Source organism: Microcaecilia unicolor, chromosome 3, assembly GCF_901765095.1.
Source record: "Microcaecilia unicolor chromosome 3, aMicUni1.1, whole genome shotgun sequence".
NCBI lineage: Eukaryota > Metazoa > Chordata > Amphibia > Gymnophiona > Siphonopidae > Microcaecilia > Microcaecilia unicolor.
In genome coordinates, this window is record NC_044033.1 from 336331075 (window position 1) to 336350990 (window position 19916).

The window sequence follows — 19916 nt, forward strand, 5'->3', positions numbered from 1 at the left end:
CCCAATTTTGAGTGGGAGGATTTACGGCAACTGAAACCTGGTCTAGATTCTCACACCTAAATTAGGCGTGGATCTCCGTTGTCTGTAACACTGTGTGCAAATTTCAGGAACGCCCATGTCCGCACCCCCTTTCTAGATCCACGCATAAGTTTAAATTAAAGCCAATTAGCACTAAAAATTGATTATTAGGGCCCACCTATTGGTGCTAATTGGCTCATTGAGCAATTAAATTGCATGCACACAATTTTGAGGGCCATATATAGACTTAGGGCAACACTGTTTATCTTGGGTTATTTGTATTGTCCTGAAAAGGTTTGCAGAGAAGAGGGAGCTGCAATTTGCTGCCTGAGTTATACTAAATGTTGGAGGTTTTCTGGTGCCTCATTTCTCTTCATGAACCTCTAAGCTGAAGTCACTGCAGGTGTCAAACTTCTCTGTGACATCTGGTTACCAACCGAAGGGGTTACACACTGTACAGGGTAATTGACCAGTCAGCAGCTGCAGTTCTCAGCAAAAAGGATCAAAATACAGCTGGTCTTGGATGAATCCTCTACTTTAAGGTAAATATCTTTTGCATCATAAGCCAGGTCTCAATTTCAGGTGCCCATGGCACCTGGTATCTGAGATTTTTCCAGCTCTGACAAAACAACAGCACCCATTCTATAATGTACCTATGTGGCAAATAATAAGGTAAAATTATGTATCATACCTGATAATTTTCTTTCCGTTAATCATAGCCGATCAATCCATAGACTGGTGGGTTGTGTCCATCTACCAGCAGGTGGAGATAGAGAGCAAAGTTTTGCCTCCCTATATGTGGTCATGTGCTGCCAGGAAGTCCTCAGTATTGTCGATATCAAAGCTCCAATCGCAGGAAACACCTCCACAGAGAATTACACCCACACAGGGCCACTCCCGTCAATCCATCCCCGCCAAGCGGGGAGGGGACACTCCGTCAACCCACCCCCGCCAAGCGGGGGGGGACACACACAGTCAACCGCCACCACAAAGCGGTGGGGGGACTCACCCCCGCCGAAGTGGGGGGTACTGGCATATCCTGCTACCGCAACCGCGGGAGGAGCTGGCTTACCCTACCACCGCAAAAACGGGAGGAATACGAGGCCGAGTGCCGGCAATTTAGAGCTCAACCCAGCCACCGTCCAAAACGGGGAAGGGGAGAATCAGCAGCAGCTCACTATAACACGAATCGTCTCAACTGAAGAGAAATCCAACTTGAGGACCTTGAACACAAAGTCCTCATGATCAATAACTTGAACTCGAATACTTGAACTTAAACTTGAATCTGCATTATACACAAAAAAGTACAGAAAATCTGGGCGGGGCTATGGATTGATCGGCTACGATTAATGGAAAGAAAATTATCAGGTATGATACATAATTTTACCTTCCATATCATCATACCGATCAATACATAGACTGGTGGGATGTACCTAAGCAGTACTCACCCAGGGTGGGACCTAGAAATCCCGGAGCGCAACACTGATGCTCCAAACTGTGCCTCGGCATGAGCAGCCACATCTAAGCGGTAATGCTTTGAGAAAGTATGGACCGACGCCCAAGTCGCCGGCCTGCAAATCTCTTCCAAGGAAACGGCTCTGGACTCCGCTATAGAGGCCGCTTGCGCTCTAGTAGAATGAGCCTTCAGCCGAATAGGCGGCACCTTCCCTGATGCCACACAGGCAGATACAATCGCTTCCTTGACCCAACGTGCTACTGTAAGCTTGGATGCCTGAAGGCCCCTACGAGGGCATGTAAACAGCACGAAGAGATGATCAAACTTCCGGAAATCGTTGGTCACTTCCAGGTATTTCATGATGATCCGTCTAACAGCCAGGCATCTGAGAGCATGAAACTCCTCTGGATAATCCTCCCTCCGGAAGGAGGGTAGACACAGCTGCTGATTCACATGGAAGCGAGAAACAACCTTGGGCAGGAAGGACAGCACCGGCCGAATAACCTCCCCTGCCTCCGTGAACCTCAGGAACGGCTCCCGGCACGAGAGCGCCTGGCTCTCAGAAACTCTTCTGGCTGAAGTGATTGCCACCAAGAACACGTGAGGTCCTTAAGCGACAGCCGTGACAAGGGCTCAAAGGGTGACTTCTGCAATGCACGCAGGACGAGACTGAGATTCCATGCCGGAGTCACAGAGTGCACAGGAGGTCGCAGATGATTTACTCCTTTCAGAAAACGCACCACATCTGGATGAGAAGCCAGAGAAGCACCCTTCAGGGGGCCCCTGAAGCAAGCAATAGCCGCCACCTGGACCTTGAGTGAACTGAGCGAAAGCCCCTTCTCCAGTCCCTCTTGCAGGAATGCCAACACTGCAGACACGGTAGCCGAAAACGGCGACAGTGAACCGGCCTCGCACCAGCCCTCAAAGGAATGCCAGACCCTGGCGTAGGCGGTAGAGGTGGAGCGCTTCCGTGCTCTCAGCATCGTGGCGATGACCTTGTCTGAGAACCCCTTCTTCTTCAGCCACTTCCTCTCAAGAGCCAGTCCGTAAGACCAAAGGGGGAGGGATCCTCCATCACCACGGGCCCCTGATGCAACAGTCCCCACTCCGCTGGAAGCAGTAGAGGACTGTCTATGGATAGCCGGATCAGATCCGCATACCAAGGACGTCTGGGCCAGTCTGGGCCTACCAAGACCACGCGACCTGGATGCCTCGCCACCCAGCCAAGGATTCTGCCCATCATGGGCCATGGAGGAAACACGTAGAGAAGCTCCTGTGTCGGCCACTGCTGAAGGAGAGCATCGATTCCCAGAGACCGAGAATCTCGACCTCTGCTGAAGAACCGTGGCACTTGACAATTGGCCGAGGTCGCCATCAGGTCTACGGTCGGCCTGCCCCAGCGCTTCGTGATCTCCCCGAAAGCCTGAGCCGACAGCTGCCACTCTCCAGGATCCAAGGTATGGCGACTGAGAAAGTCCGCCTGGACATTCAGGACTCCCGCAATGTGTGCCGCTGACAACTGCTCCAGGTTCGCTTCTGCACAATGGCATAACTTCAAGGCCTTCCTGGCCAAGGGCGCGCTCTTGGTACCGCCCTGCCGATTCACATAGGCCACAGCTGTGGCATTGTCCGAGAGCACCCACACTGGTTTCATCACCAGGTCCTGCAGGAATGCTTGCAGCGCCAACCGAATAGCCCGAAGCTCCAAGAAATTGATGGGCCACCGCGCTTCCACCGACGTCCAGAGCCCCTGTGCTGTCTGTCCCAGGCAGTGGGCTCCCCAGCCTGTCAAGCAGACGTCCGTCGTGACGACAGTCCACTCCGGGGTCGTGAGAGGCATTCCGGCTGACAGCCTGTCTGACCTCAGCCACCAACTCAGGGCTCTTCTCACCCCCGCATCCAGGGGAAGGCGTACCGCATAATCCTCCGAAACTGGAGTCTAACGCCGCAGAAGAGAGTGCTGTAGCGGTCTCATGTAAGCCCTGGCCCAGGGCACTACTTCCATCATGGCTGTCATGGATCCCAACAGCTGCACATAGTCCCAAGCTCGGGGAGCTGAGCAGTCCAGGAGCCGGCCCACCTGGGCCTGAAGCTTGCGGCTCCGGCTGCCGGCAGGAACACTCTGCCCGTCTTGGTGTCGAACCGCACTCCCAGATATTCCAGGGACTGCGTCGGCAGAATCTGGCTTTTCTCCTGGTTGATGATCCATCCCAGGGAGCTCAGCAGAGCAATGACCTTGTTCGTCGCTCTTCCACACTCCAAAAAGGAGGGGGCCCGAAACAGCCAGTTGTCCAGATAAGGATGGACCTGCACACTTTCCCTGTGGAGGAACGCCACAATGACGACCATTACCTTGGAAAAGGTCCGCGGGGCCGTAGCCAACCCGAAAGGGAGGGCTCGGAACTGGAAATGGCGGCCCAGCACTGCGAAACGCAGAAAGCACTGATGCGGCTGCCAGATAGGGATGTGTAGATAGGCCTCCTTGATGTCCAGGGATGTAAGGAACTCTCCCTTCTTCAAGGCGGAGATCACAGAGCGGAGAGTCTCCATGCGGAAATGCCGCACCCTCAAGGCCCGATTGACCCCTTTCAGGTCGAGAATCGGCCGAGAAGAGCCTCTGTCTTTGGCACCACAAAGTAAATGGAGTAGCGTCCCGTACCCCACTGGTCTGCGGGAACTGGAACTAACGCACCCAGGCGGATCAGATTGTCCAAGGTTTGCCGAACCGCCGCCACTTTGAACGGGGACTTGCAGGGAGACCTTACATAACAGTCCCTTAGAGGCCGGCAGAATTCCAACTTGTAGCCGTCTCTTATCACATCCAGAACCCATGTGTCTGCAGTTACCCTGGTCCACTCATCCAGGAATGAAGACAGCCGTCCTCCTATTTGCCCTGGACCATGGACCAGGGACCCGTCATTGGGTACGAGACCCTGGGGCAGGACCGGAGGAAGTACCTCCCGGTCGGCGGTCTCTGCGAAAGGAATGCTGCTTTGGAGTAAACCGCTGCTTGGAGGAGGAGAAGGAGGCTCCAGACTTGCCCAGACGATAACGATGGGCCTCTTGAAAACGTCCCCTCGCTGGACCAGAGCAGGCACTACTGGACTTCTCTCTGCTTTCCGGCAACCTCTTTCCTTTAGAACTGCCAAGCTCAGTGACAATCTTGTCCAGTTCGTCCCCGAAAAGCAATTTGCCTTTAAAGGGAACTTGGCCAGACGAGACTTGGAGGCCTGGTCCGCAGACCAATATTTAAGCCAAAGCCACCGACGAGCGGCGACCGTCTGAGCAAGACCTTTAGCCGAAGCTCTCAAAACATCATAGAGAAGGTCTGTCAAGTAGTTCAAGCCCGACTCCAGGACGGATCCAAGGGGGAAGCCCGCTGTACCACAGACAGGCATGCCCTGGCCACATACGAGCCGCATACTGAAGCCTGCAAGCACAAGGCATCTGCCTCAAAGGCCATCTTTAAGGCCGCTTCAAGCTTCCTGTCCTGAGGCTCCTTGAAGGCCGTGTCGCCCTCTACCGGCAAGGCTGTCTTTTTGGTCACTGCCGTGATTTGGGAGTCCACCGCCGGCCAGCGCAAGGCCTCTCGTTCACCCTCAGGCAAAGTGTAAAGCCGGGACATAGCCCGCGCCACCTTGAGGCTCGCCTCCGGAGAGTCCCACTGAGCCGAAATGACCATATGCATGGCTTCATGGATATGAAAGGTCCTGGGCGGGCGCTTGGTTCCCACCATGAAGGAGGGACCGGCCGAGGGAGGAACTTCAGCTGGCGAGGAAATGTTTAGAATGCCCATAGCCTGAATCAGCAGGGTAGGCAGTTCCTCCACGCGGAAAAGCCGCGCTGCGAAAGTGTCATCAGCTCCATCAGAGCGAGGATCAGCCTCCTCCATAGAATCCCCAAGGGACCTCTGGGAAATTTCAGAGATGCTGCCCTCATCTACCTCAGAGCCAGAATCCTCCCAAACAGGAGGCTCCATCCGCGGACGCTTAAATAAAGCAGGCACCTCAACCTTGTCAGCCACAGAAGAGACCCGGGAGGACGGAGCAGCATTTTGCAGCTGGAACGCCTGATGCAGGAGTAACACAAACTCAGGGGTAAACCCCTCCTGTCTACGAGTCTCTGTGGTCTGGGCAAAGACCCTAGCCGAGCTCTCAACCTCAAATCCTGAAACAGAGGGAGAGGAGCATTGCGCCATCAAACTGGTGTCCGCAGCGCTACTCCGCGTGGTCACGCGGGACCGCTTAACTTTCTTCCTGCCACCCAAATCATGGGCGGCTACACTAGGCTGGGCCGCCCTACTTGCCTGGGCGGACAACGGCAGAAAGGCGGCTAGCGGGGGATGGGCGCCCAAAGCCGAAAGAGCGGCCATGGCGGGAAACGCCGTCGACGCCGCAATGGTGGACGGCCCGACGAACTCTGTATCCTCAGAACCGGATAAATAGGGCGACTCTGACTCCTCACCCCGCCACCACTGACCGCGCAAACGCGGTCAGGAGAACCTCTTTTAGCCCTCTTAAACTCCGCCGCTATTTCCCACAAGGGAAGCGTTCGGGAACCCCCTACCTGCTGAAAAAGGGTAAAATTACCTGCTTCTTGCTCCAAGCTGCGACGAATGGTGTTCCCAGTGAGCAGCTGAAGATGAACGTCTATTTTAAACGTTTAAACAAAAGTTCTCTTTTTTTTTTTTTTAATAAACGGAGCCAGCGGGAGGGGGGAGAAAAGGAGGGACCTGGAACCATCAGGTTTGCACTTGCTCAAGAAAGCCCTCAACCCCAGGCACTCAACAAAGCCTAAGCAAATAGGCGTGGAGGCCAAGCCAGAGCTGCTGCGTGTGACCACACACCTGCTGAGATAGAGAGAATACTGAGGACTTCCTGGCAGCACATGACCACATATAGGGAGGCAAAACTTTGCTCTCTATCTCCACCTGCTGGTAGATGGACACAACCCACCAGTCTATGGATTGATCGGCATGATGATATGGAAAGAAGGCATATTTACCTCGTGAGATGAGGATGTCATGAATCTCCTTGATGACCTTCTTGTACAGCTCCTTCTGCCATTCTCCAAGTATGTCCCAGTCCACTTTCAAGAAATAAGCAGCGACATCCTTGAATGAGACCAATACCTGGAACAGAAGACAGGACACCGTCAGTCACAGTTTCATTATCATGGTTGTGTAACAGACTGTTCTATTTATTTATTTACTGGGATTTATTAACCACCTTTATGAAGAGATTCACCCAAGGTGGTGTACAGCAGGTACAGTTGAATATACATAGTAACATAGTAGATGACGGCAGAAAAAGACCTGCACGGTCCATCCAGTCTGCCCAACAAGATAAACTCACATGTGCTACTTTTTGTGTATACCTTACCTTGATATAAAACTTACAATTTTGTTAACAGCATCACAATAGTAAAATAACCAAGAATAAACATAAATACAATAAATAAGGTAAACTTGAAAACAGTAAATTGAATCCTAATAATAGAACTACCGTGAAACAGTATCAAAAATATACACATTTAACAGAACTGAAATTCAAATACCAGAGATATAATACAATGTTAGCATAATACTAATGATACACCCAATAAGCATTAGAACATTCAACTAACACAGATATGATGCTAATGATTTTCTATAAGAGACTTGTGTTAGCCAATAGAGCTTTTTTTTTTTTTTTTTTAATTGGTACTGAGTTGCACGGGGACAGAAATCTTACCCATCCTCGCCCATCCCTGCTGGAATCTTCCCCATCCCCACCCGTCCCTTTAAGCACTTAACCCGTCCCACCCATCCCCGCAAGAATTTAATGGTACATAAAAAAAAAAATTCCGGTCAGCTCTCTCAGTCTCTCTCTGGACTTGAGCCACAGCACTACAGGCAAGGAATGAACAGAAGTTGGAAATTGGAACGCTCTGGTGTGCGCATGTAAGATTTGTCTCTGATTCACTAGACCTGTGTGCTGAGAGGTTGCCACATGCATGAGCCAGTAGGTCAGGTGACATCTGATGCTCATGCCTGTGTCAGAGCTGAGGTCTGCCCATCAGCCCGGGAGCAAAGAGGATTAATAATAAGAGACAGCAAACAAAAAATGAATGGTCAAGACTGCCCAACAGTCACGCTCATTATCAATTCATGATTAAATCAATGAGTGTGATATTATACACTTGATTATGGTCTTTCTTTGGTGTTTCTGGGACATAGACCATAGAAGTCCACCTGGCCCTATCCTTATGTTCCAACTGCTGGAGTTGCCATCGAAGCCCACTCCAGTCTATTTGTCTTCTCATTTGTGGGACACAGACCATAAAAGTCAATCCAGCACTGTCCTCATGTTTCAGCCACTTAAGTTGCTGTCTAAGCCCTTTCCAGCCCAGCCTAAACCAGACTGTCATATATGAGACTAGACCATACAAGTCTGCCCGGTATCGGCCATAGTTCATCACAGACAGAGTCGCCATCTAAGCGTCACTCGACACATCCACACACATGCAGCCATTTAAGGTTAGGTTTTTTATAACTTCCATTTTCTAATTAAAGATCCTCTGTGTTCACAATGGAGAAGGGTAGTCAGTGGGGTTCCTGAGGGGTCTGTTGATATTGTGTATCTGGATTTTCAAAAGGCGTTTGACAAGGTACCTCATGAAAGGCTACAGAGGAAATTGGAGGGTCATGGGATAGGAGGAAATGTCCTATTGTGGATTAAAAACTGGTTGAAGGATAGGAAACAGAGAGTGGGGTTAAATGGGCAGTATTCACAATGGAGAAGGGTAGTCCGTGGGGTTCCTCAGGGGTCTGTGCTAGGACCGCTGCTTTTTAATATATTTATAAATGATTTAGAGATGGGAGTAACTAGCGAGGTAATTAAATTTGCTGATGACACAAAGTTATTCAAAGTTGTTAAATCGCGACAGGATTGTGAAAAATTACAAGAGGACCTTACGAGACTGGGAGACTGGGCGGCTAAATGGCAGATGACGTTTAATGTGAGCAAGTGCAAGGTGATGCATGTGGGAAAAAAGAACCCGAATTATAGCTATGTCATGCAAGGTTCCACGTTAGGAGTTACGGACCAAGAAAGGGTTCTGGGTGTCGTCGTCAATAATACACTGAAACCTTCTGCTCAGTGTGCTGCTGCGGCTAGGAAAGCGAATAGAATGTTGAGTATTATTAGGAACGGTATGGAAAACAGGTGTGAGGATGTTATAATGCCGTTGTATCGCTACATGGTGTGACCGCACCTTGAGTATTCTGTTCAATTCTGGTCGCCGCATCTCAAGAAAGATATAGTAGAATTGGAAAAGATGCAGCGAAGGGCGACTAAAATGATAGCAGGGATGGGACGACTTCCCTATGAAGAAAGATTAAGGAGGCTAGGGCTATTCAGCTTGGAGAAGAGATGGCTGAGGGGAGACATGATAGAGGTATATAAAATAATGAGTGGAGTGGAACATGTGGATGTGAAGCATCTGTTCACGCTATCCAAAAATACTAGGACTAGGGGGCATGCGATGAAACTACAGTGTAGTAAATTTAAAACAAATCGGAGAAAATTTTTCTTCACTCAACGTATAATTAAACTCTGGAATTCGTTGCCGGAGAAAGTGGTGAAGGCGGTTAGCTTAGCAGAGTTTAAAAAGGGGTTGGACGGTTTCCTAAAGGACAAGTCCATAAACTGCTACTAAATGGACTTGGGGAAAAATCCACAGTTCCAGGAATAACATGTATAGAATGTTTGTACGTTTGGGAAGCTTGCCAGGCGCCCTTGGCCTGAATTGGCCACTGTCGTGGACAGGATGCTGGGCTCGATGGACCCTTGGTCTTTTCCCAGTATGGCATTACTTATGTACTTATGTACCCCACGTCTTTTTCAATTCCGTCATCATTTGTCTCTCTACCACCTCCTTAATGGAAGAGGAGGAGGAGAAAACAGCACTCAAAGAATCTGGTACTCAGTAGATGAGAGGCTGGTGCAGGTGCAGCTTACATTTCCACTGCTTCCATCCCTGCAGAAACCCCGCAGGCTCCGCGAGATTCCCGCAAACGTCATTCCCGTGCAGGTCTCTAATTGTTACCTCCTTATCTTCTTTGGCAGTTCCATATGTGCAAAAGAAGTCACTTAGATCAAAGAATGAAAAGAGGATACTTATACCTAATGCATTGCGACATCACCACCGAAACCACAGTCGCCTCCATAACACCCCAACTAGAAATTGCCTCACTTAGAATCCATAACAACTCCCTAACCGATCACCTGAATTGCGTATTATTCTACAGACCACCCGGAAAACTGGAAGGAAAGTCAGCCCACCTTCATGGACTTCATATCAAACAACTGTGTAAACAACAACAACATACTGCTACTAGGCAACATTAACCTTCACCTAGAAGACCCAAACTCCACAAACGCACTTGAATGTAAAGACTTCCTACAGTCCTGGGATTTTAAATGGCCCCACATGCAAACTACCCATATCAAAGGACATACATTGGACCTCCTATCACATAAACTACCTACGGACAATAACATTAATAACAGACATCAAATGGACAGCTATACCTTGGATTGACCTTTACAAACTGAACCTAACTCTAAACTGACGGAAGAAGGGCTCAAACAGTACATCAGACGCACTACTTACACTACAAGAGGGCAAATTGATCCACAAATATTCTGGCAACAAATGTATGACAACGAATGGACAACACGCACTGATTCCATACTTTATCTCAACCACTGGGATGGCAGATGCAACAGCGTACTAAACAAAATAGCACCCTTAAAAACAAAAATATCAAAAAGACAAAACACTATACCATGGCTCAATGATGAACTAAAAAAAACTCACAACACAATCTAGAAAACTTGAACGAGTATGGAGAAAGACAAAAAATGAACACACACTCAACGCATGGAAACAAATACATAGAAAATACAAATACGCAATAAAACAAACCAAAAGGTCCTACTACAAAACCAAATTAGGACCAGATTACAAAGATATGAAGAAACTATTCCAACTCGTAAATAAGTTACTAGATACCACCCCTATCACCACAACCAACACAGACATCCCACCCGCACACAAACTTGTTAACTACTTTAACAAAAAAATAATAAAACTACGCAGCACACTTCCTCATCACAATACCAACATCGAAATCTTCTTCAACAATCTGGACCCATCCTCCAAAGGATACCCAGCTGATCACATTTGGACAACATTTAATCTCCTCAGTACCGAATCAGTTACACAAGCGACCCACAGGTTTGCCAAGACCCACTGCAAACTGGATACATGTCCCAGTCATCTACTCAAGTCTGCCCCAGACCGCTTCATAGCAGACTTCACATCCCATCTAAACTTCATGCTATAACAAGGTCTCTTCCCTGAGGAACACGGCAACATCCTACTCATCCCAATACCAAAAGACGCCAAGAAAAGCACAAACGATATCACCAATTACTGCCCAGTTGCGTCTATCCCATTAGTAGTAAAAATGATGGACAGCTTCGTGACTAAACAGCTTACGGAATACCTGGACAAGTTCTCAATACTACATAATTCACAATCAGGATTCCGATCCCACCATAGCACTGAAACTGTCCTAGTCACCCTCCTGGCCACATTCAAGCAGGAGATTGCCACAGGCAAAAACATACTCCTCCTCCAGTTCGACATGTCGAGCGCATTTGACATGGTAACCCACAACATACTACTAAGAATACTAGGTCACTTTGGGATTGAAGGAAACGTACTTAACTGGATCAAAGGCTTTCTAACCACCAAAACTTATCAAGTAAAATCAAAGTCAAACATATCGCCACCGTGGAAAGCAGTCTGCGGAGTACCTCAAGGATCACCATTATCACCAATACTCTTCAACATGATGATGATTCCACTGGCACAGTCCTTATCCAACCGAGGCCTTAACCCATTCATTTATGCAGATGATGTTACAATACACATCCCCTTCAGACATGATCTGACAGAAATAACCAACAAAATCAACAACAGTCTGAACAGCATGGACTCCTGGGCAAACTCATTCCAACTGAAACTGTACACTGAAAAAACACATTGCCTCATCCGCTCCTCTCCATATAACAAATACAAACCCACAACCATAAATACTCCAGGACATACCCTCCCTATCTCGGACAGTTTGAAAATACTCGGTGTCACACTCGATCGCAACCTTACCCTCGAGACCCAATAAACTCTGTAACAAAGAAAACAGTCTATTCAATGTGGAAGCTCAAACGATTAAAACCTTTCTTCCGAAGAGCAACTTTTCAATACCTAATACAATCAATGGTCCTAAGCCATGCAGATTACTGCAACAGAATCTACACGAGCTGCAAAGAACAACTCAAAAAAAAACTCCAGACAGGCCAAAATACAGCAGCCAGGCTGATATTCAGCAAAACACGCTTTGAAAGTGCCAAACCCCTCCGAGAAAAGTTGCATTGGCTCCCAATCAAAGAACGGATCATCTTCAAAATCTGAACCTTAGTCCACAAAATCATATATGGCGTAGTCCCAGAATACATGACAGACCTCATAGACTTACCAATAAGAAACAAAGTCAGACCGGACGTCATGCAAAGAGATGGGAGCTTGAAGATCGAGCTCCGTCAGGGCAAGCCAGCTAATTAGCACAAAGGAAAAATTGACCATACACCAGAAAATCCATACAGGAGAAAAGCCATTTACATGTAGTGAGTGTGGTAAAAGCTTTACTGAGAAGAATACACTGACCAAGCCATTTAAATGTATTTGTAAGACCAAAACTCGCCCTCTGATTTGATAGCTTGCCACCTTCTGGAATGGATGGTGACAAGCTTGACGAGCTTTGTGTCACCCCTCCCCAGATAGGGTGACAAGTGGGGAATGTATAATTATAGTACAGCAAGAGGCCCTCACTGGATGCCCACCGGAAGGGTGGAAGGCCGGATTTTAGGACTCAGGCTGTAAAAATACCAGCTAGGTTTAAAAATCTATGACTGGCTGAGCAAGGACTTGCTTTTCCTGCAAGTTAATATGTGTCCCAGCTTGGGATCCATCCACTGGAATAGTGGTGGGTCAATTTACATACCTTAAACAGCTTAAACTGCTAAAAGGCACTGACTAGGCCTAAAAATCTGATGATGGCCTTGTTGCTGAGCACCTGCAGAAGCAGGGCTGCTTGATAAGCCTTATTAGAATTTAGTGTGACATTCAAAAGCAGTGCAAAAGCCAAGATCAAGGAATTGATGGCTAAAATCCTAAAAAGTTTGGTTCAGAACATGGAGTCTGTTGCAGTTAAAATGGCAGCCAGAGTCACAAGATATGGAACTGATCTCTTCATCTTAGAAGAGATGGTTGCACAAGATTAGGAACAACAGTCCATGTTAGGAGTTGACCATATTAGGAGTTTACAAGACAAGAAAAAGATTGAGAAACAGGTGGACACCTGACCTGTGGTTAAGATAAAAAAAAGTCCCTCTCCATAGACTTGTATGGGGACCAAATACTATATAAGAAATGCAAATCTGAGCTAAAATCGGACTCTTTCCCCACCAAATCTCAGAAGGCGAAGCTCTGGCCGGTTGGACCCAGAATCTGTCTGATGTATGTACCAACTTGAAGTCCTGATTGGTGAGAATAAAAGGCTATTTCTATCACTAAACTGCTCCAGTCTCAGTTTCAATCTCTTCTCTTTAAACTGTTTCACAGAAATTCTCTCTCACTATTCTCTAGTCTCTGTGTTAATTTCTCTGCTTCATTTCACACCTTATATCAGATAAATAGACTATCTTTTAAACTCTAGTACATCATGTGGGAGAATAGATGCCCTAGGATGTCCTTGGAAATTAGGAGCCAGAAAACAGAGGTCATATTTAAGAGACTTATTATGAGCCTTCTGAAACCCTCTCTCCACCTCCTGGGCAAGGGTCCTGCGGGAGTCTAGAGAGGGGTAATTAAAAACATTAGTTAAATCTAGATTGAAAGCCCACCTGTTTAACATTGCTTTTGACTTGTAACCACTCGCCTCCACCTACCCTCCTCTCCTCTTTCCTCAACACATTAATTGATTTGCTTGCTTTATTTTTGTCTATTAGATTGTAAGCTCTTTGAGCAGGGACTGTCTGTCTTCTATACTTGTGCAGCGCTGCGTACGCTTTGTAGCGCTATAAAAATGCTAAATAGTAGTAGTAGTAGCAATTAGCTTTAAACCCTTTCCTGCAGCAATTTTCAAGGAAGAAAAGGGGAAAAACGAGTTATTAAAGATGACCTCGAAGAAGGGGTTAGAGAAATTCAAGTTCTCTGTGACTCCCGGCACGAAGGCGGCAGTGGTGTTGTCGGCGTGATCAGAGCGTAGCTCTGCTAAAATGGCAGCGCAGCCGCGAGACGCGCGGAGCAGCATGGCGACTCTGGCGAGGCAGGAGTGGAAAAGTGCTCCGCAGATAAGGAGGAGGCCTCGGGGGTGTTCCTTGGTGAGTCGATCGAGGAGCAGGGGCAGGGAAGCAGTGCCGACAAATCGGAGGTGCTATTAAAGGAGAGAGGAGAGCTGAGCAATCTGGACGGATCGGAGGTGCTATTAAAGGAGAGAGGAGAGCTGAGCAATCTGGACGGAGAGCTGGAGGAAGACTTGGCAGAAGGAACTGTTAGGCAAGTCGAGCTACCCAGAGATCAGAGAGACCAGAGGAACCCGGGGCCCATAACAGCTAAGGTAGTGGTGGTATGGACTGAAGGAGATGTGGTGGATAAAGCAGTGGATGGCTGTGTGAATCTGGGGCCATTGGAGGTCAGTGCTTAGAGGGAGCTACAGTGTGCGGGAAGAAGTTTAGTGAAAATGAAGAAAAATATGGCAGGGTCTGAGGATCAGATGAGGAATGGACAGCTGGAGGAGAGAGACTCTGGGATGGGCGAGCCAGTGAATAAAGCAGTATAAGGCTGGTTCAGGGAGCTGAAGGAGGATTTTGCTGGAGTTAGAAAGGATATACATATGGCCATGAGAGACATACATACTGAATTGAGAGATTTAGGGTCTCGGGTTGGTGAGGTGGAGGAGGAGGTAGAGACCCTTAAGACAGAAGTAAGCTTGGTGTGTCAAGAGCTCTCAGGTGAACAGGAAGAACTCCAAAATGTTAAGGAGCAGTTGGAAGACCTGGAAAACAGGTCCTGAAGAAACAATTTACGTTTTAAGGGGATTCTGGAGTCAGATCTCTTTGTCAATTGTCCAGCAGTGATAGAGGAGTTGTGTGAATTTAGTCTTTATCCAGCTGGGAGGAGTGAAAGAGCTGATTTGCAGATACAGAGAGCTCACAGGGCACCAGGGCCACAGCGGGACTTTGCTCCGAGGGATATTGTGGTTTGTTTTGCAAATCTCTATATATAAAAGGCACCACCAACGTTCTAATGAAGCCTCCAGCCGGAAGTGTGAAGCGCCAGAGATATCCAGTTTCCCCACGAGTGTCTGCCCCACCGTCGCTCTCTCTGTAACACAAACAGTGAAGGAAAACAGCACAGCACGAAATCGCTCTCTCTGTAACAGTGAAGGACTCAGAGGGGGGAGGGGAGAGAGACGCCCTCACTCTCTCTGTAACACAAACACAGCACAGCAGGAAACTTAACACTGAAGGACTCCACTCGGAGGGGGGAGGGGACAGACAGCACAGGGGAAGGGAGAGAGGGCAGGGACACATACACTCCCACATGCACACTCTGAAGAAAACCTTGCTAGCCCGTGTTTCATTTGCATCAGAAACGGGGCTTTTTTTTACTAGTTTCCCTATAAAAGAGAAGATTTTTAGCTAAGGCGAGACAACAGGGAGAAATCAAGTGGAAGAACTGCAAAATTGGAGTGTATCAAGATTTGGCCTGGAGCACTCTGCAGAAACGTAGATCCTTTAGGGAAGTTATTGCTTTCATGAGAACAAAGGGGATAAGGTACAGGTTCCCATTTGCTATGTGGCTAACAGTGGAGGGGAAATCCCGCAAGATCAAGAACCCAGAGGAGGCGTGGTCAGCTCTGAGTGCATTGGGATGCAAAGGACTTCTGAATCGGATGGAGAAGGACGAGCGGCTTAAAGATTCGGTTCCAGCCACGAGATGGCAGAGGGAGGGGACAAGAGGGAAGACAACTGTGAAGTCCATTTCTTGAAGAGAGGAGATGATCTGTATATGAATGACATTCTGTAAAAGAGGACTGGGGTAGTATAATGGGAATAGTGGGATGAGCTAGGGGGGAGGCGAGGGGGAATAGAGGAAAGAAAGGGATTGGGTCATTAATAAGGGATGTTTTAGGCCCTGGGTGTGTGAGTCATTTCCTTTGTGATGGCTGGACTGCGATTAGGTGGATCCGGCACTATTGGGGGGTGGGGGAAAGGGGTGGGGGAGGGAGAGTATGAGAAAGGGAACATCTTTGGTGGTTGGTACATGGAATGTGAATGAATTAAATAATCATGGGAAGCGGAGTAGCGTGTTTAAAGAACTAGAGAGATTGAAATGGGAAATTACATTTTTGCAAGAAACACACCTCTGACCAAGGGACACCCATATGTTACATCACAGGCAGTATCAAGAAGTAGTGACACATCGGGGGGAGGGGGAGGTGAGAGGGTGGGCGGGATAGTTATCTTAATTCGGCAAAATTGTGGGTCTGTTACTAAACAGGTGTTTACGGATAAGGAAGGGAGATGTGTGGCCCTTAGAGGTTGGTTGCAGGGTAAGGAACTTACGCTGGTTAATATTTATGCTCCAAATGGAAACCAGGGAAAAATTTTTCCTAAAGCTAAAGGAGGAATTGTTGGGTTTTGTGGGAGGTCATGTAGTGGTGGGTGGGGGGGGGGGGGGGGGGATTTTAATTTGGGTCCAGACGCTAGACTGGATCACTCAAAAGAGGGAGATTTTCATAGAGGGCAAGGGAGAAAAGCCTTGGGGCAACTTATGAAAGGGTTGGAGATGGTGGATTGTTGGAGATTGTTACATGGATCCCAAAGGGATTATACTTTTTATTCGCATGCAGCGCAATCATATTCAAGATTGGATGGGGTATGGATCCATCGGAAGCATGGCATTTGGTGGAACAGGCAGAAATAGAAACAATTAGTGTTTCGGATCATGCGCCAAGCTGGGTTAAACTACAGGGTATGGGATTGGAGGGTCGTAGGGGATTTGGAGGTTGAATGAGACTTTATTGGGTGATGAGGGTATTAGAGAGGATGTAAGACAGGTAATTTTGGAATACAGGCGGTTTAATGATAATGGGGAAGTGTCTGATGGTACTCTCTGGGATGCTTTCAAGGTGGTGGTGCGGGGGTTTTTGATAAAATGGGGGGCCAGAAGGAAGCAGGAGAGGGAAAGGCGTTCTCTGGAATTGTGGCAGAGGTTGCACTATTTGGAACAGTTGCATAAGAGGAATCCGGGGAGCGAGTGTGGGAAGAATTAAGGGAGGTGAGGGGACAATTGATGCAATTGCAGATGGAGGAGGTGGAGTTTATGCGATATAAATTAAAGCAACAGTTTTTTAAATTTGCAAATAAGTCTAGTAAAATGCTAGCTAGATATTTGAAGGAAAGAAAGGGGCGCTCTAATATCCAAAAAATTCAAGGGGGGGGGGGGGGGGGGGGGTTGGAAATATACAGATAAAGAGATAGGGGAATGTTTTTTGAAATATTATGGAAAATTGTACAGTGCAGAATGGGGGGTTGGGGAGGAGGGTTGGGTCCAGTATTTGGACAGGATTCCCCTGCAGCAGTTGGATAAGGCTGAGAAAGCTAGGATTGGGGAGCCTCTTCGATTGCAAGAGGTACGGGGTGTGATTAAGAGGTTGCCGAATGGGAAAGCTCCAGGATTAGATGGATATACAGGGCAATTTTATAAATGCTACATTGAGGAAGTAAGTGATTTAATTAGTGAGGGTGGGTAATGGTGTTTTAGAGGGGGGAGGGTTTCCCAGATCTATGACAGAGGCAGGGGTGGTGGTTATTCCTAAGCCTGGGAAGGATCCAGGGAATTGTGGTTCATACAGGCCTACTTCGTTATTGAATGCCGATGCGAAGTTAGAGGCGAAAGTATTGGCGAACAGGTTGGCTAGAGTGCTGCCCAAGCTAGTGAATGCGGATCAGGCGGGATTTATTCCAGGCAGGCAGGTAGGGGATAATATTAGGCGTACTCTGAATTTGATATGGGAAGCACAGAGGGGAGGTAGGGAGATGATTTTGTTGGCCACTGATGCAGAAAAGGCATTTGATAGGGTTAGCTGGGGATTTTTGTGGGGAGTGTTAGAGCGGATGGATCTGGGGGGTAATTTTTTAAGTGGTTGGCAGCATTTTATGATAAGCCAAGGGCTTGTCTTCGAATAAATGGGGATATACAAATTTCTTTCCTGTGGAGAGAGGGACCAGGCAGGGATGCCCGCTTTCTCCTCCCTTGTTTGCAATGTATATGGAGCCATTGGCGGAAGTCATGCGACAACACCCAGACTTGAGAGGAGTTAGGGTTGGGGGGAGGGAGCATAGAATAGCCTTATTTGCTGGTGATGTGTTAATGTATGTGGCTGATCCAGAGCAAACGCTGCCCAAGATATTGGAGATTTTGGATGAATTTAAAGAATATGCGGGTTTTAAAGTAAATATTTATAAAAGTGAGATACTGGATGTATCATTACCACCAGGGGCGGCAAGTAGAATGGGTGGGAGATTTCCCTTCAAATGGGCCAAAGGTAAATTTTGGTATTTGGGGATTCAAATTCCGAGTGATCTTAATAGGGTGAGCAACATTAATTATGGTAAGATAGTGGGTCAAATCAAATCTGAATTGTCTAGTTGGAAGGGTTTGTGCTTGTCTTGGTGGGGATGTATGGCAGTGAACAAGTTGAATGTTTTGCCACGGCTGCTTTTTCTGTTTCAAGCTCTGCTAGTCGAATTACCTCGAGGGGCTATTAAGCAGCTTCAAAGCTTGGTAACAAAGTTTATTTGGAATGGGAAACATCCTAGATTAGGAAGCCGAATGCTGTGGGGGGTGCCTGAGAGGGGAGGAAGGGCGGTTCCTAACACTGTATTACTATGCGGTGCAGGTTCGGATGATTATGGATTGGGAGGGTGAGAACAAGAAGGCTGGAAGTCAGGTGGCAAGGTCTTACAGTACTGGTAGGGAGCTTAATTCTTACTTATGGACTACGGAGAGGGAGGGAGGGGCTCATGTAGGGCTGTATAATCCATATGTGAAGCATTTGTTAGATGTATGGAAGGAGGTTAGGAGGAGATGGGGACAGGAGGGAGAGGGTTTCTACACTGGCGTCCCTGAGGTGGGAGATGAAATTTGGGGCAGGCAGGGAGAATGCTAGATTTGGACACTGGGAGAGGAAGGGGTTGATAAGTTTTCATAAAGTCTTGCAGGATGGAAAATTGCTGAGTTTTGAGACATTGTGTTCTAGATATGACTTGACAGAAGGGGATAGGTTTGCTTATGTTCAGGTTCAGTATCTTGTGGGGGAATATGGGGTGGAGGGGGACAAATCCTCAAGAGACGGAATGTTTAGAAAATTTGTGGATAATTTTGAGACGGGTTCCCAGACCTATATCTGTGCTCTATAGATTTTTTAGGGGCAGTGATCCTAGGCAATTTGGGTTTCAAGGGGCATGGGAAGTAGACTTGGAATCTAAATTTACAGATCAAGAATGGGAAGTTATTTGTGGAGAAGTTTATAAAGCATCAGTGTGTGTCCTGATACAAGAGAATGCTTATAAAGTTCTCACTAGATGGTACTATACGCCCGAAAGATTGCATAAAATGTATCCAGATAATCGGATAGGTGGTGAAGGTGTGGGGTGCATAAGGGATCCTTTTTTTCACATTTGGTGGACAAGTAATAGGGTGGTGGATTTTTGGCAAGGGGTGGTGAAAGGGTTGGTTAAGTTGACAAATACATCATTGGTGTGTGGCCCAAAGAATGTCTCTTGGGCTTGTACAATGAAAGGGAATCTTGGGAAGTTAGCAAATGGCTCAGATGGGGTTTTGCGGCAGCCAAATGCCTTATAGCCTTGAAATGGAAATCTTCCAATGCTCCTACAATGGAGGAGAGGAAGGATAAATTGGGACAATTAATACATATGGAATATCTGACAACAAAAAGGAGGGTGGGATCGTTTAAGGGCAGGAGTTAAGAAACTATAGGTACTTAGGTTGCGGGTGTGGGGGGATTGGAGGATGGGAGGGCTTTGGGGAGAAAGGGGAGATAAGACTGGGACATGGGAATGTTGGGCACGAGGAGTTATGAATGTTAGAATTAACAGGGAGGGATTGGTGGTGTGCGATCGGGGCACTGTTTTTGTTACTGTTAGTGGGTACTGTGAGTTTGATATGGGCTGTTGTAAGAGATTAATCCTTTGGAGACAGCTGAAGACAATTTTTGTTAATGGATTGTTATTTGTCTGTT

The 19916-nt window shown here is 47.5% G+C and overlaps 1 protein-coding gene across 1 annotated transcript in view; it reads right to left on the minus strand.

Moving 5' to 3' along the window:
• LOC115464736 (zinc finger protein 398-like) overlaps positions 1–19916 on the minus strand; it is an 80852-nt gene that overhangs the window by 17295 nt on the left and 43641 nt on the right. The window contains exon 2 of the mRNA XM_030195090.1: positions 6479–6605. Coding sequence (XP_030050950.1) covers positions 6479–6605 — 127 coding nt within the window. The remainder of the gene's footprint in view (positions 1–6478; positions 6606–19916) is intronic.